This window comes from Malaya genurostris, chromosome 1 (genome assembly GCF_030247185.1).
Source record: "Malaya genurostris strain Urasoe2022 chromosome 1, Malgen_1.1, whole genome shotgun sequence".
Lineage (NCBI taxonomy): Eukaryota > Metazoa > Arthropoda > Insecta > Diptera > Culicidae > Malaya > Malaya genurostris.
The window spans coordinates 30,249,665-30,274,156 of record NC_080570.1 but is presented as its reverse complement, the minus strand read 5'-3'; the positions used below and the strand labels follow the sequence as shown (position 1 = coordinate 30,274,156).

Here is a 24,492-nt window from a genome sequence, read left to right as displayed (position 1 = left end):
TCGCTTGCAGAAAACTTATCAATTTTTTCTCTAATTAAAATTGCATCAATGTTCATTCTGTTTGTGGATTTTTGGTCTCATTTTCCCCGCCTTATGAACTGTAAACGGATGATGGCGTAAATATTTAAAGAAGACTGCAAGGGCTAACATCACTATTAATTCAAGCCGTACCGTGTGCAGGATTTTTTTTGTAGTGGAATTTCATTGTTTTGCGCTCGACAAGCACCAGTGGGCAGACCAGTTAGAAGATTTGATTTTAGTACCATTTGCAACGAGAATGTAGCTAATTTTTTCAATAATAAACTCATTGGTAATGAGTTAGTGGAAACATATATTGCAGTAGTTTACCATCTCCGCCACCATGAGCTGTGGTAGACACAATTCTACAACAGAATTGAGTTTGTAAGCGTACATCGAACAAGAATCTAAATCCTAGCCGCCTCACGACCGGTAGCCTATATCCCAACATTCTTTCTGTTCACCAGACAAAAAACACTAGTCTTCCCGCTCTATATTTGTTTTCCGCTCAAGCACTGAATAGGAGAGTATAATTATAATCGTTTTAATTTTAGGTATAGTGACTCTAAGCAGTTTCCATAAGGTAAAAATATACTGAAAGTAGAGGTATATCAATTCAACTGTAAGTTATATTTTCTCAACTGTTGAGTTGTATTGACTCGATTTCAGATAGAATACGCTTTACTCAATTTTAGCTTATTATTATTATTATTAATATCATTTATTTTACCTCGGCTTTAACCTTTTGGTCGTTCACCGGGGTAACATTTTTTTAAATAAATATTTATTGGAATGTGAGTTCAAATTAAATTATTAGGATTTAAATGTAATACTCAATTTTAGCTTATCGAATGAAACTCTCGTTGTTGCGGTGGTTTTGCTCTCTATAATTTGAAAACAATGGAAAAAGCGAATAAAAAAACTAGAATCAAAACTTAAAATCAACTAAAAAGTCAATGAATAGGTATTTTGTTATTTTCTATGAACTGTTAAATTCGGGACAGAGATGCCAGGAGAGCAGATTATTTCGTGTTTCACACAGAATGTTTTCAGATTTGTATGAATGTAAAAACTTTAAACATAAAGTTAAAATCGTTGTAACGAAGCAAGAGAAACTATACGTCAAAATTAGGCTCGCGTTTCGCGAAACTCCGAACGACCCGCACAACCAACCAGCAAGACCGGATCCAAGCTTACATCGGAAGCTAGAAAAGCGTCTCAAAAAGCTGCTGCAAATGGAATCCTAACTGAAAGCTGGAAATGTTGTCTGAAAAATGAACTGAAACACGAACTGGACGACTAATAAAAAGGTGCTGACAGTTTTCTGGGCTGGTAACTGGGAGAGGAAAGATGGTCAAAACTGTCAAACCTTAGATTGTCGAAATTATCAACGAAATATCTTGTACGGCAGGTCAATTATTCGTGCGGCCTGAAGATCGCGATCATCACCTAGGAAATTTATGTGTTAAAGTGTCCTTCGAAAACATCTGATGCCTTTCCACAATCAAAACAATTACGTTGTTCTATTTTGGTAGGAAATCATAAGAAAAAGATCAAAGGAAATCATAAGGAAAAGATCATAATGCAGTTCATGATGACGTTCTAAGGTGAAGATAGTGGTTGAATGCACGCCTCGGCAATTCACATTTGTTACAATTTGATTGAGACATATTTGATTTAGTCATTTTTTCTTGATTCTCATGAATGGAACTTGTATCGAAGTTTGATCAACTTGCGGCCATTTTGCGAAAGTAAATTAATCTAATCAGTATTTTGTTTCCCCTTCACTCTTTTTTACTGCTCCAGGTACGGAAACCAAATTCGCCGGCTCGAGCTGCAACGATCTGGTCACGACGGACAGCTTCTCGATCATCAGCGGTCACTTCGACAAGAAGATTCGCTTCTGGGACATCCGGACGGCGGACTGTGCGGCCAACGATATTCCACTGCAGGGCAAGATAACCTCACTGGATCTGTCCAAGGACGGAAAGTTTTTGCTGTGTTGCGTGCGGGACGACACCATCAATCTGATGGATCTCCGCAACAACAAGATCATTCGAACGTTCCGGTAAGTAAGGATGCGGTTGGAATCCATTTGCGACAACGATGACGAACAGTGTTTTTGTTTTTCTGCCGTTTTCAGCCATGACAATTTCAAAGTAGGCTGCGACTGGTCCCGGGTGGCTTTCAGTCCGACATGTCAACGAATCGCTGCCGGGTCGGCCGATGGTTCCGTTTTCATCTGGAACGTGAACGGCCCCGTGGAAACCGTGCTCAAGGATCCCAAGTGAGTATTCTATTGCAACTGACGGAACAGCGCTCGTATTTTATTATTTGCCTTATGATTTCGCACGCACGCTTATTAGATTTTAAAGTAATACTTTAAATTTCGAGGTACATTGATCGTGATTGGTTTTTTCGCAGCGGAAGTGGCGCCGGAGTGACTGCCGTCAGTTGGCACCCGTTCAGCTCCGTCCTGGCTTCGGTGGATCGAGCCAAAAAATGCACAATCTGGTCGAACGCTTAGCAAAACTATCAAGTGACATTTTTTACTAACATCTATTACGACTAGTACTGTTACTACTACTACTACCATTAAAAATAACTGAACAGCAGCAGCAGCAGCAGTGTCCGTTTTGGTGTGGTTCATGCACCCATCCGAGACCCCTTCTTCGTAGGTGTATGTCGAATTGCAAGTAGCAAAAATGATACTGGCGTGGTTGCGAAACATTTTTCTGCAAGTGGTTTTTTTTTACCGTAATGTACAGTGTAAGGAAATTAAATTCGTTCAGTAACCGTCTTGTTTAATTTGGTCTTTTATACAAGACTACTTTTTCGACGTTAATTTTTTTCCCCCGCAACTCTGTACTATAAAAGTAGCAGTTAAGTCAATTAGTTCTCGCAAATCTTCTCCAATTTATACAAGAAACGAACATGTATTTCTAAAAGTTTGCCGTCACAATATACTCATGATTACAACCCCGGGCCTAGCGCGTAGTTCACTTATCCGAACGTCTTGCAGGCGACGATTTGTCATCAGCCTTAACTTTAGCAGCAACTTTCTCTTTTCAGCAGTGTTGTTCAGTGTTGGCCTGGTGAGTCAGAACCACGTCCAAACATTCTTACTCGTGCAAACACGCCCAAATCCCACCGTGAGACGGAGCGATCAACCGATGACCTAAATCGGAGAAACGCCGTTCGCTCATCGCCAGATATAGAACGGACAGGTTTTCGATTTCATGACTCAGCATCAAGCAGCGCAGATTCGTGCAAGATCATTCGTCAGAAAAAAATTGACAAATTTCAAATCGGTGTCAAGACGAATGTAAGCTTTAGGCTCGCGTCATCTAACTGGGAGCAGGGTTGCCACATCCAAATCTACATCGAGGAATCAGAAATCTGCATTGAAAACATCTACTCGAAAACGATAAAATTCTAACATTCCGAAAAAAAAGTAGAAGTATATACCCGAATTCGGTCGGGGTGACGTAACAAACGGATTCGAATGTCATCAGACAGTTCCTACAAACCAAAACTGTTCCGAGGGAATCAACCAAGCAGTTGAACATGGGAAATAAGCACTACAAACTAGATGAGAAACAAGTGATGAAAGTATACAAAAGGAAGTCCAGAGTCTGAGATGTTGCTAAAAAAAAAGTAGACTGCAGGATATTAAAGCGAAGAAGAAACCTTTCTCAGATGATAAAAGATTTGAAAAAATGCGAAAGTTGAGCCCGGAAGCTACATGACTCGTTGCTGATCAAGTATCGTACAGGTAGGATGACTATAACGAGAGTGACGACATCTCATCCGTAATTTTGGCAACAATTCGAAACATTCTATTAGCTTTACATTGAATTGACAGGTCGTTTGCTCGTTTGGAACTGGGAGCTGTCATTCCAAACGAACAGCTGTCGCCACTCTGATTATAGTCACTCTACGTACAGGATTATGAAACATATGGAAATTCCGACTTTTCACTAACCTCTGGTAATAAATTCTACACTACGAAGTGCAAAGAAAACCGTAGAGTCTAAGGTTGAAGAACAGAATGTTTGCATACTGGTATCTCGTTTGGCAAGCCTTTTGTGCGTGCGGTAAAATCAGCCAACCGGAAATATTATATCAGTGAAATCTACACCAAAAAGTGCCTTCAAAAATGCCTATTATCAGCTACTTAAGAAGTGATAATAGGCATTTTCGAAGGCACTCTTTGGTGTAGATTCTCCCTGTTTTGGCTAGATTTGGCACATTGTCACTACTCAACAGTGACGAAGAAATTGTACGTGGAAAATATTAAAATTGTGATATTCGTGACCGTCAATGCTCCAAACTGACCAGAGCTTCAAGCGCTAGAGAAACTTTGAGCACTCATGATTGAGGGAAAATGGGAGTAAATTCAAAAAGTTAAAACCATTAATCTCTTCCGGGAATATTTTCAGTGAAATCTATATCTTCAAAACTGACTATTATCACTTCTAAACTAGCATTCTTAAAACACCCCGTATTGGCTAGATTTGGCATCTTGTCACTACTCAACAGTGACGAAGAAATGGTAGGAGGAAAATTATGCCAGTATAGTATTCGAGACCGTTAATTCTCCAAACTAACCAGAGCTTAAATATAAATGCAATATCAAATTCTGCCATTGCTATATCAAACCACGAGCAAAATATTCATAAAATACGAATTGCTCTGACTTTTATTTCAACACTGAGAATAGAATAATATCACAAACCATTTTCTTCTGATGCAGTTTATTTAACTGTTTTTGTATTCGATGATGGAACTATTAGAAGAATTGTATTTAATGAAATTAAATTGAATCTCCACTAGCAATATGAGATGGAATAACTAATGTTGATGTTCAACCGGCACTCAACTTTTTTAATAACTTAAAAGGCGCTCCACTGTAAATCAAGATTTAAATATTTTAGAGATATTTGCGGTGGATTTTTGTTTTAAAACTGTATCTCGGAAACATTAGCCGTTAGGAAAAAAATTGATTTGCTTCTTTGATTTTATTCAAAATTTTGCGTTCTTTTATTAAGCTGTATCAAAAGTAATTAAAAGGATATGTTTCAACAATTACTAGAAAGAATTATTGAAACGGATTGTAATGGGCGATGTTCCAGTGAATTTAGTCGTCTCATATCTTTTGGCACAAAAGCGACTCGGTTGGTTCGGTACTATTACTAAAAAAGTATCGATTGTAGTGGCATAATGCTAGATTAACCCAAAAAAGAGGGTTGATTCTTTGTGCTTTCTTATGCTAAGAGACTTTTTTAAATGCACTTCGTACCTTTGATTGTGCCGAAAAAGATGACGGAAGCGCTAATTTAACCGGATCCGCAACTCGCCTGCCAGATTTAGCTTTGCAAATTTTGATAATATTGCATCGAACATCCTCTAGAACATCGAACTCAGACTTGGCAATGAAATTAAACCGTAAAGTTGACGGAAGTTAGCCTTCCAGTCATTCATCACGATGCAACTCGATTAAGCTGTGAGTGAGCGTGTTTCGGTGAGCTTGAGGAAAATTTTGTGCATCTTGTAAATTTGTAACCCAACACGTTTTTTTAACAATATCTCGAATTGACATGAAATGAAATTTTATGACATGTCATTAGAGAACGACGAACGCAGTGGACGTCCAAAAGAGGCTGTTACCGATGAAAACGTGAAAAAAAATCCACAAAATGATTTTCAATGACCTAAAGTGAAGTTGATCGAGATAGCTGACACCCTTAAGATATCAAAGGAACGTGTTGGACATATTATTCACAAATATTTGGATATGAGAAAGCTTTGTGCAAAATGGGTGCCGCGTGAGCTCACAATCGATCAAAAACAACAACGAATTGATGATTCTGAGCAGTGTTTGGAGCTGTTATATCGAAATAAAACCGATTTTTTTCGTCGATATATAACAATGGACGAAACATGGCTCCATCACTTCACTCCGGAGTCCAATCGACAGTCAGCTGAGTGGACTGCACGCGATGAACCGAACCCAAAGCGTGGAAAGACTCAACAATCGGCCGGTAAGGTTATGGTGTCTGTATTTTGGGATTCGCATGGTATAATTTTCATCGACTACCTTGAAAAGGGAAAAACCATCAACAGTGATAGCGTTATTAGAGCGTTTGAAGGACGAAATTTAAAAAAAAAACGGCCTCATTTGAAGAAGAAAAAAGTTTTGTTTCATCAAGACAATGCACCGTGTCACAAGTCGATGAAAACCATGCTGAAATTGAACGAATTGGGCTTCGAGTTGCTCCCTCATCCACCGTATTCTCCAGATTTGGCCCCCAGAGACTCTTTCCTGTTCTCAGACCTCAAGAGAATGCTCGCTGGTAAAAAATTCAGAAGCAATGAAGAGGTAATCGCTGAAACTGAGGCCTATTTCGAGGCAAAGGACAAATCGTACTACAAAAATGGTATCGAAAAGTTGGAAGATCGCTATAATCGCTGTATCGCCTCTGATGGTAATTATTTTGAATAATAAAAACGAATTTTGGCAAAAAAATGTGTGTTTCTATTAAACGATACGAACTTTTCAGCCGAACTGTTAAAGTTAAATAATTTTCTCAGTTTTAGAATTTTTCTCATAAAGAAAATTACTGCCTGGCATGAAAAGTATGTTTGGTGGTAACTCTATCGATTTCAAATTCAGATAAAAATACAATTCATTTTAATTAATCTGCTTTAAAAACTCGACAAATTGGTAAATTGATGTTTTTCTCAGCAGGAGACAAAACAATTTGATTGCATCTTGAATTTATAACTACGGAATGTTGCGAAACGTGATCCGGTTGAATGCTCTAAATTCAATTTGTTAGTAAATTAAATTTCTGGAGATTGATCTGGCAAGTCATTATAGAATCGGAGAATTTAACTCCAAGAAATTAGTAAAAAATGACTGAGATTCAAAGATTTCTCTCGTGTGCAAATTAGTTTCAATAAATTATACCCACAGGAAATATGGCGACATTTCTGGCGCTACTTGGACTATTTTATTCATCATAAGTGTTAAACCCTGAAGATTGATGCCAATAATTATGAGCTGCTTCTTGATACCTCCTCTGTCGTAAGGAAGACATATCTTAAATTAAAACAGACAGCAAACGAAAAATACGACGGGGTCGAAAAAAAACAACCGAACAGAAGACCCTTCAGAGGTTCTACACTACTGCCTTGAAAACAAGGTAAAGATGAAACAAAAATTGACCAAGGAAACTTATTAATTGGAAATCTGGAGATCATCTGAATGGAGAACCCAGGCTGGAGCCGTGAATCGCACCACAGGTTATCAACGGAACGAGTAAGCATTCGCGGCACTTGACAAGCCAATATACCAATCGGGTCAGAATACGAGATAGTTTCGCCGCCAATTATCGATGCCCAATGCCCCCTGGAAGAAGTCAAAGAAGTAAAACACAGTTAAAGCCTTTAATTGGTTTGAAAGCAGCTTGCTCGAGTCCAACAGATGCGTCTCCGTCAGAACTCATTTCTCCGGTCAATGGCTTAGCGTTTTCGGGAATCGCGGACAAACCACTCACTAATTTGCATAAATATTCCACCAAGAATTAGCCAATCGGTGCGATTTTTCTTTTTACTCTCTCTCTCGGTTTCTTCCATTTAGGGTTCTCCCTCCCTAGTCTAGTCCCCAGTGAAGGAAAAGAAAAGAACACCTAATCCCATTATGAGCAATCATGCTGAGGATTCCACATCAATAATTAGAGACTGTAGCCCACATCAGGGTACTATAAATCAGCAGAATTTGTGTGTTCCATTGCTCTGGTGGACCTCCGAACACTTAAGCCTCCCGGGGCCGGGTCTCCATAAATTCAAATTAGAACATTTCACGTTGTTGTCTAATGGATAAAAAAAAACAACCTAGAGTTTCACAACAATTACAATCACCAGTCAAAAGTCGCAGGCAAACACATCTTCGGCGGACAGTGAAGATAATACCGAGATGACCACGGCGGCACTGGATCCCGTTAGGTAATCAGTACCGGGCCAACCCCGAAGCAAACAAACAACAGACAGCGCTAGTTCGCGAGAATGGCTAAAGTCAATATTTAGTTTTTGCGATTCTTTTCTCTACCGTGTCTTATTGGTTATGTAGGTTCCCTTTCCGCGACTCCACGTCCCCCGCAGTCGGGTCGAAACCAACTGACAAATGCGGAATAACATTGCGTAAATCTACGCTGTTTACTTGTTTGACCAAATCTGATCCCGAATGTGTTCAACCATTTACGGTATTACGAAAAGAAAAGCGGTTGACCGACTTAAACCGTGACCGCAGCAGCACACACACACACTCTCGGTTCGGGGGGGCAAACCAATTCATCTCCCAATTGGTATTTTTGGCACGATCTGGCAGGGAAAAATTTGTTGAAACTCGCGTTAAAATCTATCTTAGGAAAACAAAAAACCCGCAATGGTGGGAAATATTTATTCGAAAGTCAATAAAAAAATTTAATGAAGATATCATTTTCCTATCTGTCTACACTGTGTCTAGATCAGAGCCCACGTTTTATGATCGGCCCTTTTATTGCACCGGGCATTGTTTCCGTTTCTTTCCCTCTTGCCAGAAAAAAAAACAGTCAAATCTGGCCTTCCGACGGCAACGGTTTTGAATTGAGCTAGGGGTAATTAGTCACCAGCTGAAGTGATCTGTTCCCCGTCAGGGTTGCCAAATGTGCAGATTAATCTGTATTTTGCAGGTTTATCTAATAGAGTCATGACTAAGATTCTGTGTAAATAAATATGATAAACCAAAGATCCTCTGTATCTTTTGAACCACAAGAGTAAAAAAAAGGAAAATTTGAGTCAATCTCACTCATAGCGTACGCACTTAGAAAAAATACGTCTCTTTAGATGCACATAAACGAAGCGTCACAATTCACTCAAATTTACAGCTCCAAAGAAGTTAAAATTAATCGCATCATTTACTTCACAGCTAATTTAGTTGTAGTTGAAATCTAAACAGACTTAATATTTATTTTTACATATTAAAAGATGTAATATTCTGTCATCATCCAAGAAATTACGGCATGCTTGTTTTTACGTCAAGTACAAGTTTAATATTTTTTTTAAAGTGTGTTGTTTACATCTGTCAAATTTCAAAGCTTGTCATACAGTAGTTCTTTATCACCGAAACGAAAAAAAAAATCCATAGCCATCCCACCGATGGATCGCTAGAAATCTTGGAATTGCAAATAAAGGGTGATTTTTTTTGTTGGTATCTTTTTGGCCACACTATTTTTGACAAATCATGCGTGAGTCGTGTCTTGAGACATTGTCAAGCTCGTTCAGTTTGATCTATAATTATAATAATGAAAAGACACTGGAAAAGTTGAAGGAAGATCCACTTTTTAATAGAAAAATTGTGTTCAGCAACAAAGCTCATTTCTGCTTAAATGGATACGTCAGCAAGCAAAATTGCCGCATCTGGAGTGAAGACCAGACAAAAGCATTGCAAGAGCTTCCAATGCATCCCTAAAAAGTCACTGTTTGGAGTGGATTATGGGCCGGTGGCATTATTCGTGAAATACCGGCCGACATGTTCGAGAGAGAGTGTGCCAAACATTTGCATAAAATCATCTTTAAACATTGAACTATATTGATCGTTCTATCGTTTCCTATACAGATTTCATCAATTCAAATATCTTGTTTGTAACTTAGTGTAAAATTACCGTTTCCGTAGCAGTTATTTTGAATATTGAAACTTACTGAACTAAAATTATTTGCAATCATTGCGGGTACAAACGAAATTTATGTATGTACCCTAAAGATAAAGGAATAAACCTTCGAACCGTTGACCTTCGCTGATGACTAACAACGCCATCTTTTAATGCAATCAACAAAACTGGTCCTACTTGTTTCCAGTAAAACTTTCAAGGAGCTTCTAAGTGCCCTAAGGGAGCAAAAGTGGTCCAATGGACAGTAAAAAAAAGTAATGGAATATAATAAAATAAAAATCAAAAGATTGGTTGCGGCAGCGCAACTTGAACCGTGAAACATTATATCATAAAGCACACCCGTTAATCGACTAAGCCACGGAAGCACATATCTGCTTGATGGATAATTGATACATATAAATCCATACAGCGGCGGTTGGTAGCCACTCGGAGCCAGTAAAATTTTGTACAAATGGAATATTGCGTTATTTGACGCGATAAGTAGTTATGAATTGTATCTTTTGTAGAAATACGTCACTTGTAAACTTCATAATTTTTTTCTGTGATTTTACTGTGTAGTTAATTTTTTTTTTCAGGACTAAGCTATGTGATACGAGAGACTTCGTGATTTGATGTTGGGATAATTCTGTGGTGACCTAAGTTCATTTTTAATTATGTTTACTTTATGGCCTACTCTGGCCAAAAACATAACGATTTGAAACCAAATAAACAATAATACTCATACTTTCATAAATATGATATCACTAGAGGATCCTTTCAAGAAAAAAAGAATCATTTGTATCATTGCGAGAATAAACTAACATAACCTTTCTAATTTGTAAACAGTTATGAGTCAAATTTTGAAGATTTTCTTCTCCCATTTTTCGCTAAAAATGATAGTCTGCAATTTTGAGCAAACATCACCCAGTAGCTCCGGAAGCGAAAGTCGGATCCGGAAGAAATCAACGCTATGGTTAAAAAAAGGGACTTTTCATATGAATCCAAGTTTGTAAAAATCGGTTCAGCCATATCCGAGCAAATCTAGCAAGAAATTTTGCAATCTCGACGAACTGATTCGAATGGTGGTAAGTCGATTGTTGCCAAATTAGTTGAAGAATATTTAACATTGAAATGGGTGCCAGATAATTTGGATTGATGATTGAAGCTAAAAGAATACGAGCCAGAATGGGTCGAAAATTTTGAATTGGATAGAATTTTTCTGAGGTGCTTATTTTTGCATGCATACATGGATATTTAAAAATTGAACGGAATCAGTAAATTTCATACAGATTAGTTGTAAATGTACCTGAAATTCGGAAGTTTCCAGTTTTCTCTAGGTCTTTTTCTCGTTGAGTGTGATGGAAAGTGAAAAAATGATTTCTCTTCTTTTGGTCTCAGTAGGAAATCGAGTCGATTGTTCATTCTTTTATTTAAAGTAAAACGTATTCCGGTATGAGACTAGCATACTAATAAAAACCTTATACTTATATACTGAAGTCGTTTTTTATGCGGGGGATACGAACCGCGTAGAAAAAAGTTCCAAGTGTCAGAAAGTTAATTAAAAAAAAATTGGGATTAAAATCAGATCTCGACGTTTCAAGCATTTCCAAGACAAAACAAGTAAAGCGGATAGCTTTGAAAATTCGCCTAAAAATCCGCTTTACTTCGGAAATCCACTCAAAAAAGTAACGTGAAAAAAAACCGCGTAAAAAAGACCTCAGAGGAGTCTGAATTAATACATAAGGTAGGTGTGGTAGAATCTCTCGTCCACTATAATCTGATAACGACTTTTTTTCCTGAGGTCGCAGTCATGCGTTGTCAGAAATGAAAAATTACTGAATGATGAAGCGAGGACTTATGGGAATTGTTTGAAGCGGGTATTAATGGGTAAAATAGTCAGAATATGAGGTCTTAATGTTCTGACCATTTTTTGTTTTGTGATTAGCCGACTCAAAGGAGCCAATTGATTTTTCACAATTAAAAAAAAAACGAAGAAATTGTTCCACCAATTTAATTACTCTTGATGTGATAAAACACAACTCAGAATGTAACCCGATCTAGCAGAACTCTGTACATGGTTGACTGAAAACACGGCCGTTGTGGATGAATAGTGAGTCTCACTCCAACTTTGCACGGAAACACTATTCAAGTCGTTCCCAAATCCAATCTACCTCTGGGCAATGATAAACGAGATTATTTTGTGTATCTACATCTGTGTCCTTTGATGGTTTGAGAGCACGCTGAATTATGAAATATCCTGATGGTTCCACTAAATGCAGAGTAAACAATCAATATAATAGAAGGAGTATAAAACTTTCAGTTCATTGGATAGTGAATCGAAGCTATAACTGACGTTTCAGGATGCATTTTTTTTTGGTTACAAAATAACCGGGTTGTACAAAAAGCACATATTTCCTTTTCTTCACGTTTCGCCTTCGGTTCATCAGTGCTTAAAGCAGTTCAAATTGAACTGCCATCTCGAACTAGCAGTTCGATTAAACCCAAGGGGCAAATCACTCTAAACTTTGTCTGAACTCAAACAAGTTTTACCGGGAGTAAAAAAGTTTAGCAGGGATCTCGCTGGATTAGAATGGGATTAGAGAAGTTTAGCCGAGATCTGGAAAAGCATAATTTTGACATCAGAAGCTGTAAACGTGGGAAGAGATGCCAGATATTTTCATAGAAAATCTGTATTGCTTTGTATAAAAAATCTGTATTTATCTGTATTCACAAATGAAAGGAAATTGCGGAAATAAAATGATGTTTAAAGATGTTATTCCATTAGATTATTGTTATAGAATGGCAGATGCAAGGAGCATTCCTTCACAATTGAATTGTAAATCCATATACTTTTTTCGTTTGAAAATGATGACTTGGAATTCAAACATGGAATTCAAACGCCCAATACGCAACGTCAAGTCAGGTCATACAACTTTTCAGTCTGACAATAAAGTTCCATGACGCCATGACTTACTTGAACATCAGTTCAAATTGGTTTCAAATTATGATATAAATGTATTTCAGCGTTCATCATTAAACAGCTGCACGAAAAAATTTTCATTTTAATATGGGCAATCAAACACGCTCAGACGGAAAAGTTTCATTATTTCTTTCTTACTTTTTGTGGTATCTGTATAAATCTGTGTTTAATTTGAGAAATCTGTATAAAATCTGTACTCTGTATTAAATCTGTATGAAACAGATAAATCTGTATAAATGGCATCTCTGCGTGAGAGCTCGAATGACAGATACACTTCAAACAAGATTAAGCAAAACTAGGTTGGATTAGTTTTAAATTACCCAAACTTATCTTGACTAGTTGGGATTAAATGAGATTAGAGAAGATTATTTTGGAATGACAAGAGTTTATTAGTATGAGATTGTCTAGAGTTTAGAGTGATTTACCCCTTGATTAAACCCGTTAATCAGACGTAAAGTTTACACCATTTATGTGACACTCTGATGTCTCGGACGTAGACGATTGATTACCGCAGAAGGCGAACTTTTAGGGATTTGGTTTTAAATTGAGCTGCTTTAATTTGAACTACTTAAAGCACTGACTAACCGAAGATGAACCGCGTGAACAAAAATACCCAGGATGGTTAATTCGTGAGTTGTTTGGAAGTTCTTGTTAGGCTCCAAAAAGAATTCACTATAATTTGTGGCAAATAAAGTACATTGTGAAGAAGTCAGTTTTCGTAACGGAAGATAATTATCTACCAATTCCGGAAAATTCTAATTAAAAGGAATCAAATTTAGCACCTTTCATTTAGAAACTCGTGAAAAAAGTTCCCATCGACGGCATTCGACCGACCCCTCTATGGTACAGAGGCCGTGCTACAGCGAAAACCGAAGACGAAAGAATCCTGACATTCAAATCATCTCGGCTTGCCCCGAGCGAGCGAACGAGCAACGTGGGGTCGCGAGAGGTTTCATAAATTATTCAACAGTTGCTCACCAACTTGTCACTGATCTCAGCACTGAACAAACAACCGAACAGACCGATGACCGATTCCATGTCGATCTCGCAAGCAACCGGTTCAAGCGCCGATCCCAAGAAGTGAGCAGTTCAGCCGAGTCGATTGATGATGGCTGGATGACTGCTGATGTGATTGATTTGGGACGTGCGGGAAGAAAGTAGGAAAAATACATCCCGACAGTTACCCCCAGGCACGGCACGGCAGATTATGGGTGGCGTGCGATTGCGATCATTTAGTAGTGTCTTATGCTTCCGTTGCGATGAACGCGATGAAAGTAGTAGCGGATTAGCTCTCTGAGTTGATTCATTTCCATGACAAACCGTGACTGCGATTATGATGCAAATTGTCCCGTGTTTTTGATGGTTAAAAGCGATCAGATTGACTTACTTTTCGATGCGGAGTGGTACTCTAAGAACTTGGATTTACCTGCAAAGAAAAAAAAAACGGAATCGAGGTCAGAAATCTAAAAAAAAAAATGAATAGGTTTCAAGGAATTATATAGTATTTGACTTTTTGATGTACAGCAGTTCAAATGGAACTGCTAGTGCCACTTAGCAATTCTATTTGAACAATTTTGCAGAATCGAAAACGAAACTCCACTGAAGTGAAGTGGCTTGAAACTTGACTGCGCACGACGGATATGAAGTACCAGACAATTCCACGGGCAATAAGGTTTGTGATATGGCATATGTTAAATTTCTCCTAACCATACAGTTCGTTTCTTTTCAGTGCCCTCCGTCGTTATCACCAGGGACCCTTGTTTTCTATTCCTTATCGCTAGACGCGACATCCCGCGACGGGTCGTCGGGCAGATGCTTCCGGTGGAGTTTCGCCGTCAATCGCGCTTACGATCGTGCAAAACAAAACAAACGAACGAACGAACAAACAAACCTACCAACCAGGCGCACTTGGATATAATGGGTTTTCGAAAGCGAAAATCGATTCCCATCCTCAATCCGGACCGGACGGAAGAAATGTACATGAAAGGACAGGGTAGAAAATCGGTATGCATAACGACGCTGCCGCTGCCGCTGGTAGACTCTTGCACCCAAAAACCTAATTTCATTTATGCAAATTGGCGAATTGTATTAAAAGGTATAGCAGCATTAACCGCCCGCCGGTGGCACCCGTGTTTTTTTTTTATCAAACAGTCAACAGCGAAAGCGGACCTGTCTGCTGCAATGGGAACCGCTGGTGGTGTAGGATATGGAAAATCAACAGCAGACAGCCGGGCCAGGCGCCGTGTCCTGCATTCTTTATGTGCACAAACGGGGAATTCGAGAGCGAGAGTGCCATACGGCTTGGCGGGCAAATTTTCCTGTTTCCGCGGTGGCCCAGAGACCACTTTACTACACTATCATACAAAGGCAAACGACTGCGGTTCGGTGAAAGCCCGAAAGTAGTCGATTGGATTATATTGTGGCTATCTTCCTCCAGCCCGGTCTCCCCGGCGCTGGTAACTGCATACCACACAGAGCTAGCTACTGCACCGAGTGTGGTGCACTTATTGGACGAGGTTCATTATAAAACCAGAATCCATCGAATGATTGTAGTTGCAGATGATATTTGGCGGGATTGAAGCGAAAGCAGCATCGAACCTAGCCCTCCCGTGGCGGCCTCTTCCTCATCGTCATCCGGTAGGTTAGGACACGATGGGAAAGGTGAAAGTGTATGGTGTATTGTAGGAGATGCATCAACGTTCATTCTCTGCCCGACGATCCCGCGGTGTTTTGCGTGTTTGGTGCGCATGACTAGCATTTCTTCTATCGCGTCGTCCGCGATGCTGCTGCTCTGTCATGGTTTGCATGTTCAATACTAATGATCGGGACTGTTTACACACTTCGTGCCATCGATAACGTTTTTGCCACCAGGTGTTTTTTTCTGCTTTCGTTGTGCAGAGGAGCGTCAATTCACTTTCCATTTCACGGCTGATTTTACATGTTGAATTATTTCGTTGAAATGAATATGATCCGTTCCGTATGGTCTTCCAGTTGAACGTAACATGACCCTAGATTGTTGGAGCAACATATAAAAATTCAGATCGCAATTCTGTTGCCAAACCATTTCCAGACAGAATGAAAATCACAAAGATCAAATTAGAGTTGTAAGCAACAAAGCAATGTTGCGATGGAGTAAAAGTACCGGTGTTATCGCGTTCCAAGCATTGCTGTATTCTTCCCACAGTAAACGAAATTGTAAGGAATTCAGTTTAACCTTTAGAGCAGTTCAATCTTCATACAATTCAAACGGTAACACGAGCTGGAGAAGCGGCCGAAAACAAAAATATCTGCAGGACTCTAACAGATCGGCTGAAAAGTTCGTATCGTTTCTATGAGAGGGCGCCACTAGAATTAAATCCATATCATTTTCAGTTAGTACCAACCATCAAAAGATACGTGTATAAATTTGACAGCTGTCTGATTATTCGTTTGTGAGATATTGCATTTTGAGTGAAGCTACTTTTGTTATTGTGAAAAAAAAGAAAAAAAAAAAGGAATTTCGTGTGTTGATGAAACACTACTTTTTGATGAAAAAAAGTGCCGCCGATACCAAAAAATGGCTTGATGAGTGTTATCCAGACTCTGCACCGGGCGAAGCAACAATTCGTAAGTGGTTTGCAAAATTTCGTACTGGTCATATGAGCACCGAAGACAATGAACGCAGTGGACGTCCAAAAGAGGCTATTACGTGAAAAAAATCCACAAAATGATTTTCAATGACCGTAAAGAGAAGTTGATCGAGATAGCTGACACCCTAAAGATATCAAAGGAACGTGTTGGACATATTATTCACGAATATTTGGATATGAGAAAGCTTTGTGCAAAATGGGTGCCGCGTGAGCTCACAATCGATCAAAAACAACAACGAATTGATGATTCTGAGCATCACCACCATCCATGTTTGGAGCTGTTATATCGAAATAAAACCGATTTATTCGTCGATATATAACAATGGACGAAACATGGCTCCATCACTTCACTCCGGAGTTCAATCGACAGTCAGCTGAGTGGACTGCACGCGATGAACCGAACCCAAAGCGTGGAAAGACTCAACAATCGGCCGGTAAGGTTATGGCGTCTGTATTTTGGGATTGGCATGGTATAATTTTCATCGACTACCTTGAAAAGGGAAAAACCATCAACAGTGACTATTATACAGCGTTTTTACAGCGTTTGAAGGACGGCCTCATTTGAAGAAGAAAAAAGTTTTGTTTCATCAAGACAACGCACCGTGTCACAAGTCCATGAAAACCATGGTGAAATTGAACGAATTGGGCTTCGAATTGCTCCCTCATCCACCGTATTCTCCAGATTTGGCCCCCAGTGACTCTTTCCTGTTCTCAGACCTCAAGAGAATGCTCGCTGGTAAAAAATTCAGAAGCAATGAAGAGGTAATCGCTGAAACTGAGGCCTATTTCGAGGCAAAGGACAAATCGTACTACAAAAATGGTATCGAAAAGTTGGAAGATCGCTATAATCGCTGTATCGCCTCTGATGGTAATTATTTTGAATAATAAAAACGAATTTTGGCAAAAAAATGTGTGTTTCTATTAAACGATACGAACTTTTCAGCCGAACTGTTAGTAAACAATTTTGTCACATTCAACTACTTAAGCAAAATTGTGAAAACACTTCCTTTTGATATCTTTACGTTGTCAACTATCTCCTGCAACTTTCGTTTTCGATTTCCCATAACGATTGCCAAAATGTGACAGCTTACAAGTGACATCAGACACCAGACAACAGAACTGATTCACAACCTGCGAGCAATTTAGCTTTTGACCCAAATATTCGCAGATAAAAATCTGCTGACATATTTCAGTTTACCCTAATTTCCTGCAGAACCAATTTATGCCGCCAACTTAAAATGTAACTGCTCCAATCAAGCTGAAGTTGAATGCGCCACTTGTACCATGCCCAGTTTTGCGATGGGGTCCCCAGTCCCCATCCATCCATCCATCCCATTCTCACCGACTGATTCCGTTTCCATGCAGTTGGTTTAAAACATTTTCCTAATTTTACCGCTCCCACAGACGTCCGCCCGTTGGTCATTGTTCTCGTTGAAAGCGCCGCCGTCGCCGCCCGAACGGCCGGCCGTGTCAAATATATTTCAAAGTTTTTTTCACACGATTTCCCCTAACGGATGGAAAAAATAGCTAGCTACAAAGTTATGACCATGTTAATTGGGTATGCAATGACTTCGTTGAAATATTTCGATAGGACACTTGCGTTAGATATTCTGCCGCTATTTGAAAGGGACGATCAATTGTCGTGCAGCTGCCGGACAGATCCAGTGTTAGAGTAATAACACCGGTAACACATCATCCACGGAAAAGAAGGCTCTTGACTCTTGGAGAAATCGGAAGGCAGTACCCACGGAAGCCGCACCAGAAATGGTAGCACCAGCCGCGGTACCTACCCGCCCATCAGCAACCTTTTGGGGGGGGGGGGGGGGGGGGGGGTGGCTGAAGAGATCTTTTCGCGCAGAACGTGACGAGGAACCGGTCGGTCCCCGTGCATCCCGAAACCATAATAAACATTTCAATAATGATCCTCATTATCCGTCAACTACACGGTTTCTCTACAGTCCCAAACAGTCGCTGTTTTGTAGTGTCTCAGAGTGAACGCAATTCCTTCCGCTCACCTTCTAAGTCCCCGGACCAGTCTGTTTGAATACGGCCCTTTGGCCCACTTTTGACACCATCACCAACGACTGTGATTTTTTTTTCTGCCGGCATTTAGACAGCATCATCCCATCCATCCATCCAACCATTGCGGCGAAACGAGACCTGTTTGCACGTTTCTCGTTGCGAAGATAAATTGCACACATGTTTTTCTTTTTGTTGTTGTCTCTTGTTGTACGCTTTCCCCCCCGCTTTCCGATCGGATTTTTCAAGCGGGCGATTTTAGTTAAGTGGTTGGACTACGCACAGATGTATTTATAATTGTAATGAGATTTTCGGCGACTTCGACTCCCGACAGTTTTTGTTATTAAGTTTCGAACGAAAGCAAAGTGACGAACCGTGCCAGCTACATTAGTTTCTGCTCAGGACACTTTCTAAGGTTTATCATTTATTCGAAACGTGCGTTTCGAAATAACCATTCTAGCGTATGCATCGTTAGCAAGCTGGTTTGGTGAGTCGTAAAAGAAAGTTGACCAGTTTTAAACCGGGAATTGAGCCTCTGCTTGAGTAGAAGTTGCTGCCGTTTGCGCACCGTGGTGTTTTATTTTTTTTTTGCAGTAAATGTGTTTTTCTCTGCATCTCCATGTACGGGAGAGGTGAAGAGGAAAATGATTCCGGAGCGGGGCCGGTATTCGCGCGTGTTTAGCACCATGTTTTGCGATAGGAACACACGAGAGGTAATTGCAAACGTCTTCCTGTCTCGGCATGATGGAACTGTCAGCCGAAGAAGACCGTTGACAATTATTTTCTACCAGATGGGAAGAATGTGACAAAAACAGTATGAAAACAACTCTGCAGGCAGACTTTTTTAGGACTTTATGCACTGAATCGATGGTCCGATAAAAGTCTCAGAGTATATCTCTTTGAAGCCATTAGAAGTTAACCGGGAAAACGGGTCATTTCAATCAATTTGTTCGTACACAAAAGCATCATAAAGGGTGTTGCGATTGAAAACCTGTTCCGTTTTTCCTTATAAATAAATTTGCTTTTCAGATATTGCAATGTCACTGTCAGAATTTTGCTCGCACATCACGAAAATCCGAGCTAATCACCTGCACACGTCTCATGGGCGAAATTGTTGAATGTGACTTAATCAACTGTCACCAATACAACCAGAGAGGGTTCGGAGATTGTTTATCGACAACCAGGAGAACAGGAGATCGGGAGGTAATCGAAAGCTGGAGGTTGCAAAAACTTTGAAAAGAGGGGTTAGCTGTTTCAAACAGAATATCAATCTCGCCATCAAGGTGGAAGTGTCGTCATCTACTGTTGACCAACAAGAAAGTAATGACTCCAAATCGTGACTATGAGCAAAATAAGTACAGTTTGAAACACTTAATGCCAATTCTCGAGCTCGGTAAAGTACAATTCCGAAACAGATCGGCTACGCACAATTTTACTGATTGCTCAGTAATCAATATACGTTTAGTAGACTTACTGATTTTTCGGTAAGGTGCATCTTTTTGCTAAGATTTGGCAAAATTCTGTAATAACTGACGTTTGTCAAATTTGAGAATGCCGAAATGCCGCAATCTTTTGCCGAGATGATTACTGAGCAGGGATGCCAGGTCATTTTTTCAAAAATCTGTGATCAAGCCAAAAACCTGTCTGTGAACATCTGTGCACGTTTCCCGTACCATAATGGCAGATCGGAATCAATTTGGTGAGCTAAAAAAGGTGATCGAGATCATTTTGGTGAGCAAAAAAAAGGTCTCACTACCACTACTCAACCGCTCTGTTCTTTTTGGTACTAAACTTGGATTGGATTTTATCTGAGGAAATCTGTGATTTATGTCAGAATCATTGGAAATTTGTGATCATTTTCAAAAATCTGTGAAAATCTGTGCCATTTTTAAAATCTGTGCAGAAAGTTGAAAATCTGTGAAACACAGATTAATCTGTGAACCTGACATCCCTCAAGAATTCGTTGAAAGCAATCGGTCTCTCATAAATCTCACCCTCAATAGCACAACACTTGGCTAGAATATCGGCTCTTTCATTGCCTGGAATGGAGCAATGAGGCGGTACCCAAACTATTGTGATTTGATAATTATTATTTAATATGTCGTTCAGGCACTTTTCGAGAAAGTTATGTGAAATACAAAAGAAAGATAGTATCTTGAAATTTTTTGCAAGATATATTTATTGAAGAATACTACGTTAGTTCTACGATGCTAACGGCATTTTTTTAACTTTTTAAAACTGAGATAATTTAGTAACTTGTTACAGTTCTTCACAGCACCTCTGGGAGATCCAGCCTCCAGCTAGTGTACGGCCATGACTGGTGGATGGAATCATGAGGAATTGTCCAGTTTGGCGTTGGTACCTTTTTTTATGGTGGCCGTATTCCCCGCGACTAAGACTAAGCGGGTGGCCCGCATGTTGGTCATCATTGAGAGCGGCTTTCCTTGAGTTATGAATTTCGTTGAAGAGAAGGACGGAAGCAGAGAGAGAGAGAGAGAAGTAAATGTTGTAGCAAACGGGATTGAAAAAAAAACGGGTAAGGAAACGAATTGACTCGGCAAAAAGATCTTATTAGTTGACATCGAGATGGTAAAGAGACGGGCGGAGGTTTTACTAATAGCGCGATGGTCACTAAAAATGTGAACTGGCAAGCGATTTGCATTGGCAAGGTCTGTTCGGGAGGGAACACGAACACCCATTTCCACACGGCCACCCCGAATGTAGTTCGGTAGGAGAAGAGCCGGAAGCCAGAAAACTCTGGAATCAACCATTTAAGCTCCACTACAATTTCCATCAACCCTATTCCGGTTCATTACTCTTCTGATTAGGCCAACAATAGCAAAATTAACTGTACCAGAGTGGCTTTCGTTCCGAACTGAACCCCGCTGTTGAACCTGCGCTGGAAAGGCTAGAAGAGGAGGAAGGTGTGCGGTGACCTACAAAAGCCAATTTCGGTTAAAATGAATCGCCGCCAAAAAGAAGCCCAAAAATAGCCCCTCGAACAAACCGACCGACCGACCGACCAGTCAAATCGGTTGCACAACACCGTAATTGATTTGCTCCCTAACGAGGCGTACGGTTTTCCACTGGCCTCGTTCTGCTTGATTGAGCAGCAGCTGACCTTCAGATCAGCTCTGTGCGTGTTCGTGTACAGATCTTTCGTTTTCTTCCTTAACAGATTTTTTCGTTTTTTTTTTCGTCTAAAATTTCAAATCAAATTTTGCATTCGCTTACCACCGGCCAACAAAATGTGGGTGGAAGCGCGTGAAGCTGCGTCGAAACTCAAAGCACAATTTCCGCGGTCAATAAACGACGGAGATTCGAGATTTTTACTCGGCAGCATGACGCACTTCCAGCGCGCGCAGACGTTCTGAGTTTTTTTGCCGTTGAAGCTTTTAATCGTGATTAAGATCTAGCGGCTTGATTTGTTGAAGTCGGTGCACTCAACAGGTGCAAGATAGGCTAGCTTATGCTAGGTCTGGAGATCGCTCAATTAAACAGGTTCGGTTGGGCTAAGAGCTTTCGGATTACTTACGGCAGCCTCGGTATCTTCGGGCGCTCTATGGCAAAACTTTTTGTCGTAGCAGATTAAATGATAATGTTTTGTAATCACTGAAAGTCAGCCACTCCGGAAAGCTGCAGTTGCAAGGAAATTGCTAATCGTAACCTAGCACTTTCGCAAAGGGGTAACAGCATTTGCGTAATTCGATAAAAATAGTGCGCGAAGTCATTACGTCCTATCAGTCACGTTACATCTTCTGGGTAGAAACCGCCGTTGAAACCGGAAAGCATAATCACGACGACGATACGATGAAATCGCAAACGTTATCCAGAGCAGAACATAGCGCAACTGCCAAGCTCATATCTCGTGACAGCCGGTGCGCAGCCGTCAGAACACGCGGCCCAAGCTAATTAATATGATTATGAAGAATCTTGTGTGCTTGGGTATTCATCATTCATTCATGCAGTCCCGAACTGACTGACTGACTGACTGACGGAGCTCTGCTACTGCAATGTGCTCGCAACTCAGAACGTGTGGAGATGTTTATCGGCCAGCCAACATCAGTATGTGGCATCCAACACCGGCATTCGCGAACCCTTTAGGAGCCGTGGTTACGAAACTTTGAAGTCATTAGAATTGGTGTATTATTATAAAGTTATCTGCATTTTGAAATACCTTGCCAGAACATAAGTTTTTTTTTAAAAGCTTAGTGTTCACATTCCTAAAGCTTGCCATTAAAAATTAAGCAATCTTAATACATAAAGTTCAATTTAAAACACCTGTACTTTGGACATTAACTGCTCCTTCTAAAACATGGGCTGAAAAGTCCCAGTCCTAAAACATAGATGACGCTAGTTTTATTGCAGTCACATTTTTTTCAGTTAATACTAACCTTTAAAAGGCAGCTGTTAAAATTTCATGATATTCTATTCATTCGTTTGTGAGTTATTGTGCAAGAGTGACGCTACATTTGTTATTTTCAAAACAATGGATCAAAAACAATCTTGTGTTGTAATTTTACACTACTTTTTGATAGGACAAAAATACCGTTCAAGCGAAGTAAAGGCTTGAAAAGTGTTATGGAGACTCTGCTTCATCAGAAACAACAATAAAACGTACCCTCAAGTAAAGTTCCCGGTATTTTTTTTCCAAAATTTTGTGAGTTTTTTTGGTCATCCTCATTGCATTTCTTGGCCATAATTGTCTACGTAATGTCTAAGGTTGCCAGTGATGCGTTTGAGTCATGCAGTATGAGGAAAACTGCCGGAATACAAACAAAGACATGATAAAGTTATTCTCCTGCTTGACAACGCTTGGCTTCATGTCGTAAAAGTCGTGAAAACAATATCTGGAAACGCTCAAGTGAGACCTTTTGGCCGCACCCGCCATTTCTGCTGACATTGTTTCTTCTGATTACTGGTTGTTTCGACGATTGCACCACGATCTGACAGTTTACTTTTTTCACAGAAATCGAAAATTGATTTCAATCTTAGATCACCTCAAAAGACGAGACAATTTTTCGAGATGGAATTCGAAAATTGTCTGAGAGTAAGGAAAAACTTGTTACTAGCAATGCACTATTTATTTTCTATTTTGAATTAGTTTAAAGTTTGGTTTAATTTTTATATAATTTCTGTTCCCCTTTCTGATCAATTTTTGATTTGTCCTGTATTCATTTAGTACCCTTTTTGTTTAATTTCGTCGTCTTTGTTTTTGTTATATTCCTCTCATATGTTGCTCATTCTTTCGTCATTTCTGTGTCTCATTTCAGTGTTATTATGTAGTCAGTTTTGGTTTCATATTTATGGAAATTTTGATAAAATGTCAGTGTCATTTTTGGGTGATTTTGTGAAAATTGTTAAACAGTTTCTATTTTTTTATATCATTTATTTATACCCGGCTTTAAACTACTAACGGATCGTTTGACGGGTTAACTAGTTTCTAACTTTCTTGAGTCTAACCAACCAATGGTTGTAACACTTTTTGTGCTGTTTCATTTTGAAGCCATTTTTGTCGTCTTTTCGGTCTTATATCTGAGCATATTTGTTAAGTATGATGGTTGTAACGACTGGCAGATGAATATTTATAGGTATTGACGGCTTTCGCAGTCACTAATCGCTAGGCAAGCGATTCAATTCTTACATTGCCCGACGTGCGTTGATTGCCTTGAAAAAGGCCATCAAAAACAGTCGAAATGTCGGGAAATTTAAGAAAAAAATCGTTTGCATAGTAATTTGTGACTGACAAAGCCGTCAATATTTATAAAAACATATGGGTTAAATTTTTGCACTTTTCTGATATCACTTTAATTTCGCTTTGATGGATTTTTGGTTGCTATTTTTAAGCATTTATTTGTTTTCTATGTTTGCATCATTCTTTAATATTTTTGTCAACTGTCTTGGATATGGATATCATTTTTTACTATTTTCGTTCTTGTGTCATAATTGTAAAACTTCCACGTCATTTATTGATTTTGTTTTGATATTTTTGTTCATTTTTGTGTTATCATTTTCGTGACATCGTTTGCTGTTATACATTTTAAGTTTTGGTATCATTCTTGTGTCATTTCTGAATTATCATTGTGCCATTATTGTATCAATTTTGAATTGGATTTCCATAATTTTTTTTGAGTAGGTTCTCTTAGTTTAGAGT

General features: G+C 39.4%; 2 protein-coding genes across 6 annotated transcripts in view; one reads left to right on the top strand and one right to left on the bottom strand.

The window, feature by feature from the left end:
- Window positions 1–2,997, top strand: part of LOC131435895 (autophagy-related protein 16-1) — a 347,031-nt gene extending 344,034 nt beyond the window's left edge. Inside the window, exons 5-7 of the mRNA XM_058604167.1 lie at window positions 1,825–2,086; window positions 2,162–2,305; window positions 2,443–2,997. Of these exons, the coding sequence (XP_058460150.1) occupies window positions 1,825–2,086; window positions 2,162–2,305; window positions 2,443–2,545 (509 nt within the window). The 3' untranslated portion in view covers window positions 2,546–2,997. The remainder of the gene's footprint in view (window positions 1–1,824; window positions 2,087–2,161; window positions 2,306–2,442) is intronic.
- Window positions 1–24,492, bottom strand: part of LOC131435864 (uncharacterized) — a 388,758-nt gene that overhangs the window by 325,809 nt on the left and 38,457 nt on the right. The window lies entirely within an intron of this gene.